Consider the following 20,024-nt stretch of genomic DNA (forward strand, 5'->3'; position numbering starts at 1 on the left):
TGACGACACACGCGCATGATACCAAGTGCAACGTATCGACAATGTTTTATTTTAAAAATTGCAAAAAACAGAGTTATATATAAAATATATGTACAGTCGACACGTGCGGTGTGCAGTGTTTCAGCTTGCGTGCAAAGCAGCGTGGAGTGCCCCCTGCCGAGTGTGTGCAGCGCGACACGCAGACACCAGCGCCGCTCCCCGCACCGACCTGCCTCCTGTGGCAGCCTCCTCCCTCGCCTCCAGTGCCATACTCTCTCCCCTCACCTCACTACCCTCCCGTGCCAGCCTCCTCTCACCTCCGTACCCTCCTGTGTCATCATACCCTCCTCTCACCTCCTATCTCTCTCCAAGCTCCATATCCTCTCTCCTCTCACTGCCCCCCCCCCCCACCATGTCCAAACAGCATCACTGCCTTCTCACAATCCTCTTCGTTCAAAAGCTCCCTCCCTCCCTCTCGTCGTCTCCCCACCGTCCCTCGTCTCTCTTTCCCCAGGAGCCCATCGTCGCTGTCCGCCGACCGCCGTGGCTCTTCAGCACTGCTCCGTCCCTCGCCCCTTCACCTCCTCACCCTACTGCGTGCGCATCACCGCCCTGCCGCCATCCCCCCCCCCCCCCCCCGTGCAGCCACCGTCGCTGCCCCCCTCCCCGTTGCGCTCACGGCTACGTACGAGGCTCCGTCACCTGGTGGCTCGGCGTGCTCCGGCGCTCGCTTGCTGCCCGTGCGCGTCCCCTGCCCGATTCACGGGAACGATGCCACTCCGTGGGCCCCGAGACTTTGCTTGCTACGCTGCTCCTTTCTGGGGGATTCAGTCGCTCACAGCCGCCCCCCCCCCAAACCCCCACCCCCCCCCCCGGCTCTGCCCCGTTATCCGCGGATGCATTCGCTCGCTCGCGACGACGTTAGTAAGGCTTTCGTAAATAACTGGTAAACAAGAAGACTGCCAGACACCGCGGACGAATAGCGACGGACACAACGCGTCACAAATTCAAATAAATACACAGACTGGGACGAAGACGTCAGTACCGGCAGCAGGACTCCTCTACGCGGGTTTATTTGAAGACTTGAACTGAACTGCGCTCGGATTAGATTTCACAGAAATTCGCTAAATGTGGATAAATGCACTCAAGTACCTGACGCACATAAATATAAGGAAATGGACTGCAGTTGTCCAATATTGATGGGAACTAAAAGAATTGGACAGCAATAAACTGAACAAGAATGGATTCAACAGGCTACAAATTAATTTCGAGGAACGCGATAAAAACCGGGTTGCGGATACTGTATTACGTGACGCACGTCACGTCTGAGATTTTAAACTTGCAATGGATGTTGTACCTTTAAAATCGGGGGAAGTAGGTCGCCTCTCAAGTCTCAACGCCCGACATTCCCGCGAACGCTGCCCTACCATCGATCTCCGTCTCAAGCTCTCCCTTCAGGTGGACCTCGTCCATTTCCCTCCCATCCCACTCACTCTGCGTTCCGCACGCTGTAGACAATTCCCTCTGCCTTCACCCCATTCCATTGCACTCCACGGTAACCCCCCTAGCCCCCCTCCCCCCCCCAACATCTGTTGCCAGCGCGGACTGCAAACACTGAGCAGCCAGTCCGTTGCGACGCTCTTTAGCCGGCCTCCCCGTTTTAATTTCCGCGGACGCGCCGAGCCCGTCCCCTCCCTGGGGGGTCACCGCCCCTCATCGCCGTCCCGCCAGGTTCAAGCCGAGGCTGTCGATTCCTGCGTGGGTCCCCGTCCGTGACCCTTGACCTCCCGACTCCACCTCGGGTTCAAGGACGCCCCCGGTCTCAACCAGGCCCCCGCCACCGGGACTTCTTTTAGGGGCCGAGACTGGGCCACGGGTGACCGTCGGCCCCCACCCCCCACCCCACCCCTCGGCGTTTCAGGCTTGGGCCTCCAGAGTTCGTACCTCGGTGTTGCACCCGAGGCGTCACTTCTTGGAGAGGAACTTCATTCTGTTGCCTGTTCGTGAGTGAGAGAGGTGGGAGGTGGAATTGCAGGCAGAGGTAAGGGAGGAGGGCTGTTTGTTGGATACCTGCCTTGATCGCTATGAATTAGCCGCGTTACCCATTGCCAATGGCACGCAGAAGTTAGCGCAGAGCCGAACTTTTGTGGATCTCGTTCTTCTTGGCTGGGAACCCCACCTCCCAACCCCCTCACGTACATTGGCATTTTACACAACAATACACACGCTAGCTTTGAACGCTTTATTGCAGTATTGTCCTTCGTGCCAAGTTTTGAGTCTGCAGCTGGTGGATTCCGATTTTGGAGCGAGCCTGCTTGCTAGCCGCAATAACACGGTTAAGGCCTCACCCCGGCCACAAACGGGGGGAGGCGAACGGACGCCCGCGGCGATCACCGGCAAGTCTTGGCGGATACAACGAAGCGCGGTGGCCCAGTGAGAAGCAGTCGGCGCTTCCGCGACTCTCGGCTTGTGAATCCCACCCGGGGTCTGGCCCACAAACTGCTCCCCGCCCACGCCGCGTGGCCTCAAGAGTGCTCCTAGGCTGGCTGCGGGTGCCGTCACGACCGCTGTTGTGCCGACAAACTCACCGAGCCCTTTGAGGAAGCGATTGACCCCTCCCCGCTCCGCTTCAGGCGTCTCCGCCAGGTACTGAGCTGCGCGCACCTCAAAGAGGCCTACACACAAACACACAAAGGCAAAGATCCCCCGAATCAAGTTCAAGTTCATGTATTAGCTATAGCCCTGTGAGCCATTCGGCTCTTGAATCGGGTGCAACCGCAACAAACAAAAAACAAAAACATGAACAAGAAAACATCTTAAAGTGACTCTGTGACTACGTGAAAACTGAAAATCCAAGAAAAGACAGCAAAATATTGCAGAAAAAGCACCGTACACCAACGCTGTGTGCAAAAATCCCAGTGGGATGCAAGTCAAACAACAACAAGACAACTTAGATTAAGGCCATCAGTCTAACTCCGTACTACAACAAACATGGCCAAACCAAGAAACTTTTCGAAAATCACCAAGTGCTGTTAGCGAGTAGCACCTATGAAGGCCGGCACGGCACACGAGGGGCTATCTACGGGGTGTGTGAGAGAGGCCAGCAATGCGGGAGAGGCGGTGCGTCGAACCCGTTGCTTGCGCACGCAATGAGACCGCTCATCCCGTCCATCTGCCGGTGCGTCCGTCCGTCCATGCGTGCCGTGCGTCGACCTCTCACCTCTGGGGCAGGCACGCCGCGCCTCGCGCTCGTGCACGAAGCCGGCGAACATCTGCGTCTCCATGAAGAGCTCGAGGAAGCGCCGCGTGCTCTTGGAGGCCACCGCCTTGCGGAAGGTCTCGCGCTGCAGGCGCCGCTCCGCCCTCTCGCGCCTCCCGCGGGCCCCGCCGGGCTCGGCGCGCCGCTCGCGCCCCTCCAGCGCGTCCAGGTGCAGCGAGTAGTGGCCCACGGTCTCGACGAAGAAGCGCACAAACGCCTCGGAGACGAAGCGATCCAGCGGGCCGCGGTCTGCGCGCCGGTACACCACGTTTAGCGGATGCACGTATGCATTTGTACGTGCACTACAGAAGCTGAGTGAAATAGGGGGGCTCTCAGCGGTGGGGGAGGGGGGGGGGGTGGCAGTGTCCGCTCACCCTGGTTCCCGTCTCCCGCGTCCTCCTGACCCTCGGCCTCCTCTCCGCTCGAGTCCGGGCCGCGTGCGCACAGCTCGTGGCGCTGCTCGAGCGCGTGCTCCAGCGCCCCCTGCAGCTTCCGCGGCAGAATGCTGTCCTCGTCGTCCAGCTGCGGGGAGAACGCTCCGTGATGTGCTGTGTGTACGTTGCACTTCTTTCGCGCCGTACGTAGCCAACCGTGCTAATCGGAGGTGTGGGGGAAGGACAACGGGCTAACACACAACAAGGGTCTGTCGAGATGATTTCAAAGTGCATTGCTCCCAATGGCTTCCTAATATCGGAAGGAAGAACGTTCCAGACAGCCGCCGAAGCGTGATCCGAAAGCGCGCGATGCAGTGGCCGTCTTTGTTGGATGGCTAATTTATCGACACCACACACACACGGGGAGGGGGGTGTGCAGTCAACACCAGCTGAAAACAACTGAACGTGTGGGCTATTTTTGTCGTTTAGATCACCAACTCAAAGGGGTAAGTCGCGTTCTGTTGGGTACAAGCCCCGGAGTGTAAACACGGCCACTGCTCTTGCAGCAGCGTCGTCGCAGACGCAGCCTCCCTTCCCGCACGTGACCCACCTGGCGCAGGAAGCGATCGCCGCACAGATCCACCAACAGCACCTGGGGAGGCAGGGAGACATCGGTGTACGTGATCAATAATTACAGGGAACAGACGTTGGTCAATTCACTGCTGGAAAAAGCCCCCCCGCCCCATCCACCTGATTTCTTTAGAACTGATTTTTGTGTTTAGTTTGTTGCCTACCTCCCCCACACCTACAATTAGCACGGTTGGCTGCGTACCACACAATAGAAGTTCAACATACCATCATACGTTGAACCCTGCTGGTCGGTGCGAGTTGATGAAGCAGGGAGACCCAAGGTGCCGATTCAGGTATAATTCGCCACTGATGCTATCCGTGGCCGGGAATTAAACTCGGGCCCACTTTGTTCAGAGCCACGCCAGTGCGTATGTACAGACGGTATGTTTTTTTTAATGAGCATATAGTACTGTATGTCCTTACTTGAAATAACAATCTACATAAGTGAACACCCCGCATGTATGTATTTACGTACGTACGTAGCAAACCGCATGTATCGCAGCATCAGTGCATGCTGGGTAAGGGAACTCATAATTCTCAGTTAATTAGTGTAATGAGCAACCGGCTGTGATGCACCTGGAAGAGGCAGCCTGGTCACATGACCTGTCGTGATGTTTAGATAAATAAAAATAGTGGACTCTGCAATGAGCAAAACAAAAAAAGAAAGGCAGCTTCCTGATCGTATGGGGGTGCCACGGTGGCGAGATGTTAACTACCTCGTCTGGTATATGGGAGGTCGTGGGTTTGATCCCAACCCTTACGCCTGCTGCTGTATATTTGGAGTTTGCATGTCTCTGTCCCCGTGGTCGCGTGGATGTTTCTCTGGGTCCTCCAGGTTTTCCCTCCACATTAAGAATCAACATGTGTTTAGGGTATTTGGCTACTGTAAATTTCCAAATAAGCCACTTGGTTGAGTTATCGTTTGTGGCCAGGTCGCTGCTGAACAAAGAGCTGCATAGCTCAGCGGGCCTTACCTGGTAAAATAAAAAAAAATATTTCAAACATTTTTTAAAATAATAATGTATGACACGTCCCAGATTGCCCCTTACCTCTTCGATGGGCAGCTCTCGGAGGCGGGGCAGGGCGGAGCTGAGCACGCCGATGAGGAAGGGCGTGGGGGCGCACGCGATGTCCAGCATGCACGCGGGCAGCACGGGCACCAGGGTGTGCTGCCACGCGAACGGGTAGAGCAGCGCCGCGATGGCGTGGCCGCACTGCGACAGCGTGCTGCTCGCACACCACAGAGACAACGGGGGCCACGTCGTTGGGGTCAAACGTTTCCGTGAGCGAGCACCTGTGGAGGTCGGCAATGGCCCACCAAGTGACGGTGGCGTGGCCTGAAAAAAAACTCACCCGGCAATGGGGGGACACTCACTCTGTGATGGAGCATTAGTAATGCGTGATTATTGTTGTGGTTTAACACGTGGTAGGCTTTCGTGAGCAATGTTATCAATAATAGAGGGGTTTTTTGTTTTGTTAGATTGGGTAAAATATAAGTGTGTTGTTAAACCCGCAAGCACCCGACACAGCCAATTAGTACAGTTTGTCACGTAAAAAAAAACATGCCAATTCATTAATAGTTGAGCATACCGGTGTGTTGGAGAGTAAACCCACAACATTTACAATTCGATTACGACGTTTCACCGGCAATTACAACCGGCCTCGTCAGGCGACAACCAGAGAAATCCTCCTGTTTCGGTCTTAACAAAACCCCCACTATTATGGATGATTGTGCTTGTTTATCCACGAAGGGATCACTGAGTCTCAAGACTCTTTTTCAGGTGGGTCCTGCGAGGAAGGGGGGGGGGGGTAGATGTTGCCACTGTATGTGATCCAAAGTGAGTAATAATTTTCAGGTATTTTTTTCAGCATTGGGATGTTTCGGCCGATATCAGTTGCACTGTGGGTTCTTTCAGCGACGGGGGAAAAAAACAGAAAAAACCCAATACAGTTTGTTGTCCTTCCCCCGCACGTCCGATTAGCACGGTTGTCTACGTAGGGTGTGAAAGAAGTTCAACATACAAGCACACAACATACAAGCACACGACATACAAGCACACGACATACAAGCACACGACATACAAGCACACGACATACAAGCACACAACATACAAGCTCTGCACAGAAAGACGCCCCAAGTCGGGAGTCGAACCCAGGCCGCTCTCGCCGCGAGACAGCGCGCGTTTCCGTCGCGCCACCCGCACTGCCGGCAATACAAAACAAACAACAACAACAACAATCGAGTGACGAGAGTCAGCCGGTCGTTGGCGGCAGCGGGCTCAGAGGCCGCGTCTCGTGGAATCTTCCGCTCGTGGGACGCGGTGTCGGGGGCAGGTCCGCGACCTCCGGAGCAAACCTCGCTCCCTGTCGCGTTGGGCGCCCTCCACAACGAGTTAATTGAATAGAGCGAGTACAGTACATTTATTTTCACAACGTACATTGGCGCGAGAGATGTTGATCGCGTGCGCGCGCGCGCGCAAGTCTGGAAAAGGTATGCGCGTGCCGACTCGCTATGGAAACAGCTTGCAGCCCCCCCACTGCTGCCCCCCCCCCTTCTTAAAATATTACAACGCGTGGGAAAGTATGAGATAATGTGCACACAGCCCAAACTCTCTCTCTCTCTCCCCCCTTGCCCACCCCCAGTACTCCCAGATGAAAAGCCACCACAACATTCAATGGGAATGACAACCCGGCCTCGGTCCACCGTTTGCTTCGCAGAATCAGAATTGGAATATTTTTTTTGCACCGCAGGAATCCGATGAGCTTTTAACGGACGCCTTTTCGGTGTGGCGTGATGATATGCCCGCGTAAGCGTCTTCTCTCATTCCTCAGCGGCGCGATCCACGGGTTTGTTCCCCACTGGGGCCGGCTGGGAAATCTAAGTCGCGCGTGTGGGGCGGGCCCCTCGTGCAGCAGCCTGCAGCTCACGTGTGCTCTAGAATGCACGTGCCTTGACTCTTCCGAGTGTGAAAGAGTCGGCCAAATGCCCTCTGAATGGGCTCTCTAAAGCTCCGTCTTGGTGCCCTTCCGCCAGCGGTGGCGCGAGCGAGCAATTGCAGGGGCAGCGCCTCCGCCTCCGTCCGTGTGGAGTTTTCTGGTGGCTAAGATTTCCTCTTTCCCAAAATACTGAGAAAAAGCAATTGGCTAAACCTCCCAGGACTCTTCCCGAAAGAGTCTTAAAAAGGAACATTTTTATTACAGCTTTTTAAATGCATTACAGTGCTTTGTTATCGTTATGGCAGCGCCCGTTATGGGCGATGGTTGACAAAGATCGCCCGCTATCTGGGCAGACGTGTGGTGCTGGCGGCGGCGGCGGTGTCAGTGGAGGATTGCAGGGGCAGCGGAGTCGGCCGTGGTGGCTGGCTCACGGGGGGGGGGGGGCGAGCGGAATCTCAGCAGGGGAGTCCGACCGCTTCCCCCGCCCCGAGCATCGTGCGCGGTATCTCAAGGGACGAGCAGAATGCAACGCTAACGACTTCCTGCGATTACACTGTAGCTGTGGACGGGGGGAAATCCGCCTCCAGTTCACGTCTTGCACTCCATGCGGGCCGAAACCAGCCGGTTGCTACCTGACAATCTCACTCGCTCGCTCGCTCCCTCGCTCGCTCTCTCTCTCGCTCGCTCTCTCTGCAATCCCCCATCACAAAGATGGGAAATGTATCGCCGCTGAGAAACGTGGCACCAAAGCTTAAGCAGACCGCAGGGCGAGGCTGGGAAAACCTTTCCCTCCCGAGGCCCACAGACGACTCTTAAACACCCAACACATTCACGCGCAGACCTCAAGTCACTCCTGTCGCTGCAAGGGTCTCATGCAGTTACAGAAGTGTAACACGGCATTGCCAGGTGGAAAATATTCCCTTCCAGCACCCGATTAGCACGGCTAGGATGCTTGTAGCGGCAGATAAATACTAAAGAGTATGAATCGTTGCAGTCACGAAAGCATCAAATCTAGAATTATTCGTGAGATGTTTAGAAGTGGCAGGCCTCACATGGCCGCAGGCCTCACATGGCCGCACGGTGCCGAGACGTCAACTACCTCACCTGGTATACAGGAGGCCATGGGTTCGATCCCAACCATGAAGCCTGTACACTTGGAGTTTGCATGTTCTCCCTGTGGTCGCGTGGATTTTTCTCCAGGTCCTCCGGTTTTTCCCTCCACATTTAGAAACACGTATTTAAAGTATTTGGCTGCTATAAATGTCCACACGATGATAAGCCACTTCGTTGAGCGATCATTTGTGGCCAGGTCGCTTCTGAAAAAGAGCTGCATACAGCTCAGTGGGCCTTACCTGGTAAGAATAAAAATTCAGTTTAGCGTTTAGTTTAGCTCCGGTGATGCCCGTGCGCCACTGGGGATGGCAGGTGAAGCTCACCTGAGCCGGTCGGCCGTCAGGATGATGCGTCGCTCCAGCAGCAGCGAGGCAAACACCTGCACGATGTGCCGCGTGCCCAGGCACGCCAGCAGGCACGAGAAGTCCACGTGCTCGAGCCGCGAGTCCAGCGGCCGCCGCAGCTCGATCACCTGCGGTCGGGCGGCAGTGGCGCGCACGGTCACGGCCGCGGTGAGGGGCTCGGCGCCAATCGGCGACGGGGAGTCCGTCACCGGCAGCGGAGGCGTAACGCCGGGTTGGTGGGGAGAGGGCACGGTACATTGAGGGCACACGAAGTGCTTACCACAAATGAACCACGATGGCCTCGCTGATCTCGTCAAGGAGCGTAAACTATCACGTGAACTCCGGTCATCCTCGCGGCAGCGGCTTTTGGATGGCCGTCGAACAAAGGCGGTCACCGCATCGCGCGCTTTCACGTGTGCTTCTGCGGCCGTCTGCGACGCTCTTTCTTCCGATATCAGGAAGTCACTGGAGCTATGCACTTTTAAATCATCATCTAAAGTAAAACCGCATTTGTTTAGAACTGCTTTTTGTGTTTAGTTTGTTGTCCTTCCCCGCACCTCCGATTATCACGGGTTGGCTACGTACGGTGCGAAAGAAGTTCAACATACGTACTGTACATTCCGCGGTGCCCGTGCACACAGTGAGGTTGCCTGGTGGCAGTGTAGGAGCGGGATCTGGAGTTTGCATGTTCTCCCCGTGGTCACGTAGATTTTTCTCCGGGTCCTCCGGTGTTTCCCCTCCACAATGTAGAATTCACGTGCGTGTAGAGTATTATTTGTCTGCTATAAATGTCCACGTGATGATAAGCCACTTCGTCGAGCTATCATTTGTGGCCAGGTGGCTTCTGAACAAAGCGCTACATAGCTCCGTGGGGCTTAAACCTGGTAAAATAAAAAACAAATTAGCGTAATACTATATCGTACCTCGTTGCCCGAGCCAGGCAGGAAATTCTTGAAGCGCACGGTGCGTCCGGGCGCGGGGAAGGGCGCGTCGGCGAGCACGCGCATGAAGGGGTAGACGAGCGCTGGGGACATGCAGCGCCGCTTCTCCACCTCGTCCAGGATCTGGCGGAGGGATGGGGGGGGGGGGTAGGGCGCGAGGGAGGGGGTCGACGTTGTGTGCGGGTGCGGCGACAGCGGGCGGGGGGGTCGCCGTCGTCAGGGGCGGGGACCGGCCGTGACGCTTCGCGTGGCTCCGGGCCGGCTCGCGCGGGGACGGTGACTTGAACGTCGTTCCGACCGCCCTGCGACGAGCGGTCGGCTCCGAGAAATCCCCATGAAATAACAAATCTCTTGTCCCATTGCGTCCCTTACAATGTGCGGCTCCTCCAAATCGGACCGCGTCTTTAGATGCCATGGAATTTAGACATTTCACAGATCTAAATAGCACGTTAACTGATATAGGTATCGCATGGAGAAACCCCGTGACTCATCATAGGGATGCCTTGCTGTGGTGCGTGTTGCCCATGCTGTCTTCACGCAGCGATGGCCGTGAGTGGGGTTTTTGCACGGAGTCACCTTTGAGAAGAGGGTGAAGCAGCCCAGACGGCTGATGATGCAGTACACCTCGGGCAGGCCCTTCCCCTCGGGCTGCAGGCACACGGTGGCGCAGGGTGTCACGCGAGGGGTCACGGTGTCACGCGAGGGGTCACGGTGTCACAGGGCGGCACACGGTGGCGCGGGATGACACACGGTCACACGTGGTGGCACACGGTCACACACGGTGTGACACACAGTCATACATGGTGGCACAAAGTGGCACACAGTCACACACGGTGGCACACGTGACTTGGTGTGACACCACGTGAGAGAGCACTGGGTGGTACGTTGTGGAACAGCCCAGGGTGGCGTGTCACGAGGTGGCAGTGTCGAATGTGAAGAGGCAATATGGAGGCATGAGGTGGCACGGTGTGTAATGGCATCGGGTGGTGTGGTACAACACATCGTGAAATGCCATACGATGCCACGCTGCGAGCATGGCGGCGGGGCGTGAGGCGGCGTGGCGAGATGGTGGCGCGGTGCGGGAAGAGGCGTGCCATGGCGTGGGGGTACGGGAAGGTTGCGAGAATGCGCGCGGCTGCCGTGGTGCGGAGAGAACGCTGACCGTCAGCCTCCGGCAGTACCCGAAGCGGCGGATGCCGTCCTCGTACGTGAGCACGAACGAGAAGGTCTCACTGCGGCGACACGACGCGAGAAACACGCGCGGGCGTTACCTCCGTGCGACGCCACAACAACAACAACGACAACAACCGCCGTTCGCCAGCAGCAGCCACGACGCCTGCGCCCCGCTCAGGGCCGGCCCGAGGCATAAGCGAACTAAGCGGCTGCTTGGGGCCCCCTGGCCACCAGGGGGCCCCCGAATCGTTTTTTTTTTTTTACAATTAAATAACTTAAACAAGTGAAAACCTCACTGTATTCGTTTATAATATTCGCTATAACATTATAGTGTGACATTTGTGTCAATAATCTTCTAGCACAGATGAGTCTGCGTGGTGGGAGGGGGGCCCCCAAATCAAATTCTGCTTAGGGCCCCCAAGAGGCTCGGGCCGGCACTGGCCCCGCTGGGCGCACTTTGTGAGGCCACGTGAATTGACGGAGGCCTGCCGGCAGGAGGTCAAGAAACGGATCCGGGTGCCGTGGGTTGACCGACCGAAATGGCGAGTAGTCGCACGCAGCTGTGCCAACTCTCTGCGTTCTATCTGCCCGGCAGTCGCTCTCCAGCAACGACGGAGGGCAGGAGAGCGACGCTCGCAAACAAAAAGCAATCCCACAACAAAGACAAAGGTTCCCCCATATAGCCTGTAACAGACTGTTGGGGCAAGTGCTGTTAGCGAGCGCCTATGAAGGCCGACACGGCGCACGAGGGGGTGGGTGGCCAGCACCACGCCCGGCCGCCTTTGTCTCCCCAGTGGCGATGTTTACGCACCGCACCAGGTACTCATTTGAAGCTAAGTCGACCTAGGGGATGCCCAGGACCGGTTAAGATAATCGTCACCGGTGTTGGCCGTGAGCGGGAATCGAACTCGGGTCGCCGGGTTTGTAACGCAGCACGTGAACAGCTACCCCGCCGCTCCCCACACACACGCACGCTCGCGTGACACGCACGCGCGGAGCGAGCGCGACACGCCGCTTCCCCTGCTTGCCTGGGACACGGCCCTCTGGGTCCCTCCGGGGCTCCGGGTCCCACCACGGGGCCCAGCTCGCGCACGTCGGGGAAGCAGAAGTGGGGGATGACCTTGAGTCTCTCCTCGGCCTCGCGCGCCTCCTGGCTCGGCCGCTCGAGCTAAGGGGCCACGCACGCACACAAAGACACAAAGACAGAGACCCCCTGTGTAGCCTTCAACAGACTGTCAGGGCAAGTGCGCTGTTAGCGAGCATCACCCGTGTAGGTTGCAACGGTGCACGAGGGCGAGGGGGTGGGTGGCCAGCGCCATGCCCCAGCCGCCTTGTTCACGCACCCAACCAGGTACTCATTTAAAGCTGAGTGCAGTGCGCTAACCACTGTGGCACTGCTCCCCACGTACACACACCCACACACAAACAGCCGCCGTTCGCGGCTAAGTGGCGGTGACATCACCACGGCGATTGTGCCAGGCTAGGTGCACTTTGAGGCCCCACACACAACGACAAGGGCCCACAGATTGTCGGAGACAAAGCAAGGACGTGCTGCGTGTACGTTGAACTTCTTTCGCACCGTACCTAGCCAACCATGCTAATCGGAGGTGCGGAATGTAGCTCAAGCGTCTGGTGGGGCTCGCACGCACGTTTGCACGCAACCTCCCACGCGCGCTCACCTTGGGGAACTGGTAGGTGAGCTGCGGCGTGAAGGTGCCGGGCGGCCCCGCGCCGGCGGCCCCCGCGGGCCGCTCGCGGAGCGACACCACCACGAAGTGCTCGAAGAGGCGGCGGTTGTGCGGGTCGAGCTGCTCGAGCTCCAGCGTGCGCCCGCTCCTGGCGCGACGCAGCGCCGCCGCCACGTGCACCAGGCGCAGCCGGTGCTCTAGGAACGACGCACGGTGGTGGGGGGGGGGGGGTGGCGGTGAGACGGAGATGAAGACGTACGCGGAGAGAAGGGTGGGGTGAGCGCGGACCGACACAGGAACGGGCGAGTGGGCAAGAGAGGAAGAGGAGGCATCGGGTGAGCGAGTGGGATTGAGAGAAAGAGAGAGAGCGGAGGAGAGAAACGAGGGAGAGGTAGGGAAGCACGAAGGGAAGGGAGTGCGCGTGAGCGGGGAGGGCGAAGGGAAAGGCGGCTGGAGCCACGTACCTCACAGCGATTGAGAGCAGCAGGAAGAGAAGAGCTCAAGACAGGAGGTGAGGAAGTTGTTGTCTCACCTGTCAGCTGCTCGTCAGAGTCACTCTCACTGTCGCTGTTCTCATCTGCCCGCGCACACACACACACAAGTGAACGCAACGTAATTATCCACCGTCACGCACACGCACGCCGCCCACGGCCTCGCCAATCTTTGCTCTGACCACGAGTGCGGCAAAGCACAAAGGTTTATGCAATAGAGAACGCGAAACATTAGCACAGTGTTAAGGGAAAATTTATATCACGAAGATCGTCTTGTCGCGACAGACCGATACCGCTTCAGCTCAACCGCACCATTCCATCGGACGTCGCCCGTAAGCGCGGCTGGTCTCCAGTCCGGCGTTCTCCGTGAGCCAGCAGCGGACCACGAGTTCACGAGCAGTGCGAGGAGCGGCTTACCTCACCGTCGCTCGAGCGAGGGCAAACGCACCGGCGGTGTGACCCGAGGCCTAGGCCACGGGACCCGAGCGCCCTGACCTTTGAGTGACTCTGGGCTCGACACCGACGTCTTTTTCCAGCGCTTCCAGCCGCACCGCGCAGTGAAGATGCTGTTAATCTTCTGCACGGACTGTGAAGTGACACGCGTGTCAGCACACGGACACACACACACGTGAACAAAGGCAAATATTCCCCAGACTGCTGAGGAAGGAGCTGTTGATGAGCACCTATAAAGGCCGGCACGGCAGATGAGGTGGCCAACACCACGCCCGGTGCTGATGCTTTCATACACAATGCACCAGGTACTCATTTGAGGCTGAGTCGACCTAGGTGAGGCCCTGGACCGGTTCAGATAATCGTCATCGGTGTTGCCGGCTTCATAGCACAGTGCAGCGCTAACTTCTGTGTGCGTGCACACACCCACCCACACTTGTGGACAGAAGAGATGTGTCACGGGACCTCTGCAAAATTCTTGAAGTGGCCTGTCCCACGCACCCTGCTATGAGATCGTTTGTGACGCGAGAGTCAAACCGATACTTTGTCTCATTATCAAGAGCCGGAATTCACACAAATCAGATGCAAAAGCAAGTTGAATGAGATGCGTTTTGTTGCGAATCCATTGGTGCCCAGGCTGGTGGTCGCTGCAACGTGAATGAGGTTAAGATTGAAAACTCTTTTCTTTAGAACTTTTTTTTGTTGTCCTTCCTGCGCACCTACAATTAGAACGGTTAGCAACGTACGGTGCGAAAGAAGTTCAACATACGTGCATTCAAAATGTTAAAGCATGACACCTTCACTCACCTCCTGACGTAGAGAAACACACAGGGTGGCCCAAAAGCCAAGACACGGGGTGTTATTATATTTATATTAACAAATGACATAGGCTTACTACAGCAGCATCATCAACATCAGCACACGTGCGTGGCACACCGGGTATCACAACAGGTCGCCGTTGTCACATCACCGCCTCCGACAGGCACGGCCGGCTACGCACGGCGCGAAAGCGTTCTGACGGTCACGGCCGCCCGCGGTGTGTGCGTGTGCGTCACCTTGGGGGCCCTGGCGGGCACGGCGCCGGCGCCCCACTCCTCGTCGAGGCCGCCGCCGGCGAAGAGGAGCGACGAGGGGGAGCCCCGGGTGGCCGCCCCCCCGCGTCCCGGCCGGGGGGCGCGCAGCGAGGAGGTGCGGCCGCCCCCACGAGCGCCCGGCCCGACCCCTCGGCGGCCGCCTCCACCCCAGGGCGGCAGCTGCGGGGGGGGGGGGGGGCGGCGGGGGCATTTATCCACAGGGCGGCAAACGTCAGTCGGGATGTCGTGGCCGTTGTCAACAGGAACGTACCGTGGAAATCGTCTCGGCCTCGCCGATGTGGGCGCGCTATTGGCGGGGATGCCATGATTATTAGTGTCATCGTCATCGTCGCAGCGTCGATGTGTTCTAGCGCTACTGAGTCCCTCCTCATGTGCAGAAATCAACAGGTAATCAGATGAATTCTGCACTTCCAGGAGGCTGCTCGGAGGACGCAAACTCAGGCAGCTGGGCTCTTGATTGCGCTGACCACGATCGTGGCTCTGGTGGCGATGGCGTCGTCATTTTCGTAGCTCTGTTAACGACTCAATTGAGCATTGTGGAACCGACAGCTCGATCGCATGAAAGCGTTATCGCAGCGTCGCGATTATTAGAGCTCTTGCGGCAGGCTTACGTCGAGTGCGTGGCAGTTGATGAAACTCACGCCGGAAGTCGAGCAGAGCACGAAAAACAAAATCCATCGGACGAACGTTAAAGTAGCGCAAGTCGCAAAGTCGACGCAGTAATGGTCGTAATGCGAAACTCGACGTCGTATTGCATCGTTAAGCGTGGCGACGGCACGGGGGAGGGGGGGTGGTGGGGGGGGGGGTGGTGGGGGGGGTGGTGGGGGGGGGGGGTTCGCACCCTGGGTTCGGAGAGGGTGGCGCTGCGGGACTTCCCGGGGGCGCTGCGCAGGCAGAGCGAGGAGGAGTCCTCCAGGCTCGACGCCCACTCCCCGTCGGCGATGTCCTCGTACGGATTCTCGCGCGAGCACGGTTCTGGAGAGGTGCGTTTGTGGGGGTTAGAGCCCACGGTTACCGCACAGAGGCGGGGGGGAGGGGTGATAAGTCCAGTTGTTAGCACCAATGCTCTGCGAATCGCAGACAGCACAACGGTTTATATATCCTTGCCGAGCGCACGATATCCCCTTAAGAAGGTTCCCGCATTTTGGGGCAATTGGCCGAATTCTCCCGTAAGCGGGACGAAACTAAAGTATTAAAGTATGCCAGAGAGAAATCCCACGCAAATGAGGAGAGAGAGCCAGTAGCAAAGATTAGGAGGTAAGAAAAACTTTTATTCTTTGTGTGGATGAATGGATGGGGGAGACTCTTCAGCTATTTCGCTCAATATCGATCACCCGCCACTACGACAGCTTGCGCAATCGATGCCCAGCTGATCGACATTTAGAACAGACGAATCGCGAATGCTTGGCTCTCTAAATCAGCCTGGTATGCATGTATGTTGAACTTCTTTCGCACCGTGCGTAGCCAACCGTGCTAATCGGAGGTACAGGGGAAAGGACAAAAAACTAAAAACAAAAGCAGTTCTCAAGAAATTAGATTTCATTCGAGATTTAAAAGTGCGCGGCCCCGTGCCCCCTCGCCGGCCTGCCGCACCGATGATGTCCTCGTAGATGTTTTCATGGGAGAGGGCGAGTCCGAACTCGGGGCTGTGTGGCTGGAACGGAGGCAAGGGCAGCTCCTGCAGCGGCACACGGGGTCGCGATGGCACCGCACTCGGCTCCGGGGAGGACCTGCACACACACAAAGACAAAGATCCCCCAACCTTGTAGCCTTAGCGGACTGTCGGAGCAACTGATGTTAGCTAGAAGCACCTGTGAAGGCCGAGCACGGAACGCGAGGGGGGTGGTGGGTGGCCAGCACCGTGCCCGGCTGCCTTCGTCTCCTCAGTGCTGATGTACCAGGGACTTATTTAAGGCTGAGTGGATCTAGCGTAGGGCACGAGCGAGGAATCGAAATCGATTCGACGGGTTCGTAGCACAGCGCTCTAACCGCTGCAGTACTCTACCCGCACACTCACACACAGACGTTCACATGCACGCACAGACAGAGGGACGCAGGGAAAGAAGGCAAACACGTAGTGAACCACGCGCCTCCGTGCAACAAGCGCCAGCAAGGGGTGGGTGGCATCCGCGTGTTCTCCAGTGTTACGTGCGCATCCTCAAGACACGGCGCAACATGCTGGCAGCGAACGCTCGCTGAATGGGCTCAATGGGATTTAACAGGAACTTGCCGATAGCTGTTTCCACATCATTCGTCCTCGGCACATCATTTCACGGGTGCAGTGCTTTGTTGGGCACTGCGCTCTGAGTCCCTTGACCCGGCTTTGATTCCCGGCGACGGCTAACGACAAGTGGCTACTGAAATCTGAAATGCTCCTGGCCCACCTCCAGACTGCCTTCACCGACACGCTGACCAGAGTGGTCAGACAACTCCCATGGCCGACACAGGATGAGGAGGCTTTTCATCCACCAGCGGACTGCCGAAGGCTCTAGATCAATACGTGCAACTCTGGTGCCGTGGGCGTTTGCCTCTGCGTGTGTGTACGTGTAGCCAGTGGCGCGACGGGTACAGGATTGCACTGAAATCCCTGGGGTCGATCACTCTCCACGGACAACATCAAAGGCTTGTGACATCTGAACCTGTCCTTGACCTCCGATGCACTGACTCAACCGAGTACCACGGCGCAGCGTGCAAACATTGACGCTGCAAAAATCAAAGGCAGCTGGGCGGGCGTAATGTTGCCCGGCCACCACACTCTCTACGATTAGCACCTCCGATTAGTACGGTTGGCTACGGACGGTGTGAAAGAAGTTCAAAATGCATATGTACAGTACGTACTCTTTAACGCATTCGAGATCAATGTGTCGGCAAAACCGTCGACGCCCCCGCACCCCGTGAACGCTGCCTACCCTTCTGCAACCTCCGCAATATGCACCGACGGTCTGCCACCATCTGCTCTCAGGCCTTCACCACGTGGCTCGGTAACCAGGCCTCCTTCCGCCCAGCGCAACATGCGTCGCCTCATCATGTCTACAACGCTTACCTGCCATGTTCACTTCTGCACAGGCTTACGCTGTCCGTGCCAAGGGCATTCCTAGCAACCATCTGACACACCTATGCTCCAAACGCCAACAACTATATCTTTGCACTACTTAGTGAGAGTGCAGCTCTCTTATCCGCGCATGCCTCAAATACCCTTTAATGTAAACCGTGAGCGATCTCTTCCAAAGTGGTTTCAAAAACGCCGCTTGCTAGAGCAATGCGCCTCTTGACCTCCTTCTCGCAGCCCCCTGCATCGTACGGTCTCGCGTGCGTGTGTGTGTGCACGTCCTTGTGCGTGTGCGCGTGCCGTGCATCTGCCAGTCATCCCAGTCAGTCAACCCACAGCGCCCGGGTCGGTCCCGTAACCTTTCCATCAGCAGCGTGCATTCGACACTTCACGTGGCCTCAAAGTGCACCCGGCCTGGCACAAGCGCCGCCGTGACGTCACCGTGCGTGCGTGCCCACCGACGCTCTCTCTCCTCCCTTACAATCGCGAGCAGTCCTGGGCAGGGCGCGGAAGCGGCGGCGGGGGCTGCGTAGAGCACGGGGGGGGGCTGCTGGGCAGCGGCGGCGCCGGAGAGGACGGCGGCGGCAGCAACGAGGAGGGCGGCGCGGGCGACGGAGCCGGGGGGCGCCGCGCGTCTCCCCCGCCGCCGCCGCCCTCGAATGGACCGGCCCGGTACTCGAACGTCCGCCGCGGCTTCGGCGGCGCGTCCGCGGGTAGGGGCGAGAGCGTGCGCGCGGGCGACGGCGTCGGGCTGGGGCTGTCGCAGAGCGCCGGGTCGGCGTACACGTTCTCCGAGTCCCAGGGCGCGTCGCCGCGCGCGCTGTACACGCTGCCGACGGTGCTGTAGTCCGTCTCGCTCGGCTCTGAGCCGCGGCTGTCGCGGCGCTGCCGGGCGGCCATCGCCGGGGACCCCCGACGCTCGCGGAAGGCGCCCGACCCGCGGGGCCCGAGCCCGGCACGCGAGCGCCGCGCCTCCCTCGCGCCGTAAAAGATGCCGGGCAGCTCGGGCACGCCGTGGTTGGGGCAGTCCTGCGCGGCGCGCTCCAGGGTCCGCACGCGGGACAGAACGGAGGCGACGCCCCCTCGCTTGCCCCCGCTCCGCGGCGCCGCTTCGCCCGCGGGCGACGCCTCCTTCCTCACGACGTCGAGCTCACCCGGAGGCGCGCATCCGACCGTCGCCCCGATCGCTCGGGGACTTTCGCTCCCTGCGCCGCGGCCCTCTGCCACGCGGCGCCCCGCGTCCACGTCGCTCCCCCCTCGGCCCGGCCGCACCGTGGGGCTCCCCATCCCCTCGCTGTTCGCGGTCGCCCCCGTCGCGCCGCACCTGCTCGACGCGCGGTCGCCGGCACGCGCGCTCGCGCTCGATTCCGCTATCCTGTCCGACGCCGTACGAGCGACGCCCCCCGCTGCTCTGCCGACGGCTTCGCCGCTACAGCCCCCGTGCTCTCTTCGCTCCGACGATTTCCCATTGACGCTTTCCTGCAGTCCGCCGCGGCGTTCGGTCTGCGCGCCGGGCAGGACATGAGCTGCCGCTGCCGGCTTGGGCTGCGGGTGGGCGGGCGTGCGGTACCAGCCCTCCGTGGGCCCCGCTTTCAGTTGGCCAGCGCACGCCGTGCTCGCTCTCACCACAGCGACTTTCTCGCCTCCGGGCACGAGGCCAACCCCGCCACTGACATTATTATTTAAGGGGGCGTCCGTGTTCGTGGTTTTGATGAAGAGACGCTTGTTGTTGGTTAGCGCCTCCGCGAGAGGCTTGCACAAATCAGACCCTCCGCACATCCGCGTCCGCACGCCGTCAGCATTTCCGGTAAAGTCCCGCCGAGCGCCCGGGCTCTGAGCTGATCCCGCACGCTCACGTGCGGCCGCTGCTCCAGTCATGGAGCGACCGCATTCGTCCAGCAGCGTCACCTCTCCTCCTCCTCCCGTTGTGGCGCTGAGGCTTTTGTCTGGAAGTGGTGTCCGCTGGATCACCCCGGCGGCTGTGCCGGCCTCGCGGCCTGGCGATCGTGGCCCAGCAAGAGAGTCGCGCACCTCGCCTGGTTTCACACCCTCCTCCTCCTTCTTCATCCTCGTATGTTGCCTCTCTGGCCCTGTCGGTGCTGCTGGCTCCTTTGGAGTGACCAATCCTTGGCCCACGGCGCCCCCTCCATTCCCCGAGTCGGCATCCCCCTGCCGCCCCTCCCATCGCTCGATCCGTTGGCGGATGACCTCGGCGCGGCCTCGTGCATTCGCCGCTCTCGCTTCCGCCTCTGGCGCCGCCACCGCCGCGGCCGTCGTCGCAGTGGCGTCCCTCGACGGACGCGAGTTGAGCGCGCCACCGTTGACGAGGCCATTCTGACGAGGGGGCGGCCGCCGCCGGAAGCCGCATTCGGTCCCGCGCTCCGCGCTCAGGTCGAAGTCCACGTCGGGGTTCGTCGGGGTCGTGGGCTCGCAGCTGAGGTCACGCGCCCGAGTCCTGCGCAGCGCGTAACCTCCGGGCGGCCCGCCGGCCCGGCACCCGTC

General features: G+C 58.9%; 1 protein-coding gene across 2 annotated transcripts; it reads right to left on the reverse strand.

The window, feature by feature from the left end:
- Positions 1–612: 612 nt before the first annotated feature.
- Positions 613–19,688, reverse strand: LOC144932409 (DENN domain-containing protein 2B-like). Of its 2 annotated transcripts, XM_078856433.1 has the most exons (18): positions 18,004–19,688; positions 16,067–16,203; positions 15,315–15,448; positions 14,435–14,632; positions 13,425–13,515; positions 12,971–13,015; positions 12,430–12,635; positions 11,779–11,918; positions 10,740–10,809; positions 10,154–10,225; positions 9,560–9,700; positions 8,616–8,764; positions 5,292–5,469; positions 4,223–4,264; positions 3,613–3,760; positions 3,200–3,487; positions 2,568–2,654; positions 613–1,976 (listed from the first exon to the last, which is right to left on the reverse strand). In XM_078856433.1, exons 1-18 carry the CDS (start codon positions 19,587–19,589, stop codon positions 1,945–1,947), a joined length of 3,744 nt encoding a protein of 1,247 aa, XP_078712559.1. In that variant the 5' UTR covers positions 19,590–19,688; the 3' UTR covers positions 613–1,944. The 2 variants fall into 2 exon arrangements, with proteins under 2 accessions (XP_078712559.1, XP_078712558.1); XM_078856432.1 differs by lacking the exons at positions 613–1,976; positions 2,568–2,654 and having other exon boundaries at positions 2,811–3,487.
- Between the last annotated feature and the right edge of the window lie 336 nt (positions 19,689–20,024).

This window comes from Lampetra fluviatilis, chromosome 5, assembly GCF_964198595.1.
Source record: "Lampetra fluviatilis chromosome 5, kcLamFluv1.1, whole genome shotgun sequence".
Classification (NCBI taxonomy): Eukaryota; Metazoa; Chordata; class Hyperoartia; order Petromyzontiformes; family Petromyzontidae; genus Lampetra; species Lampetra fluviatilis.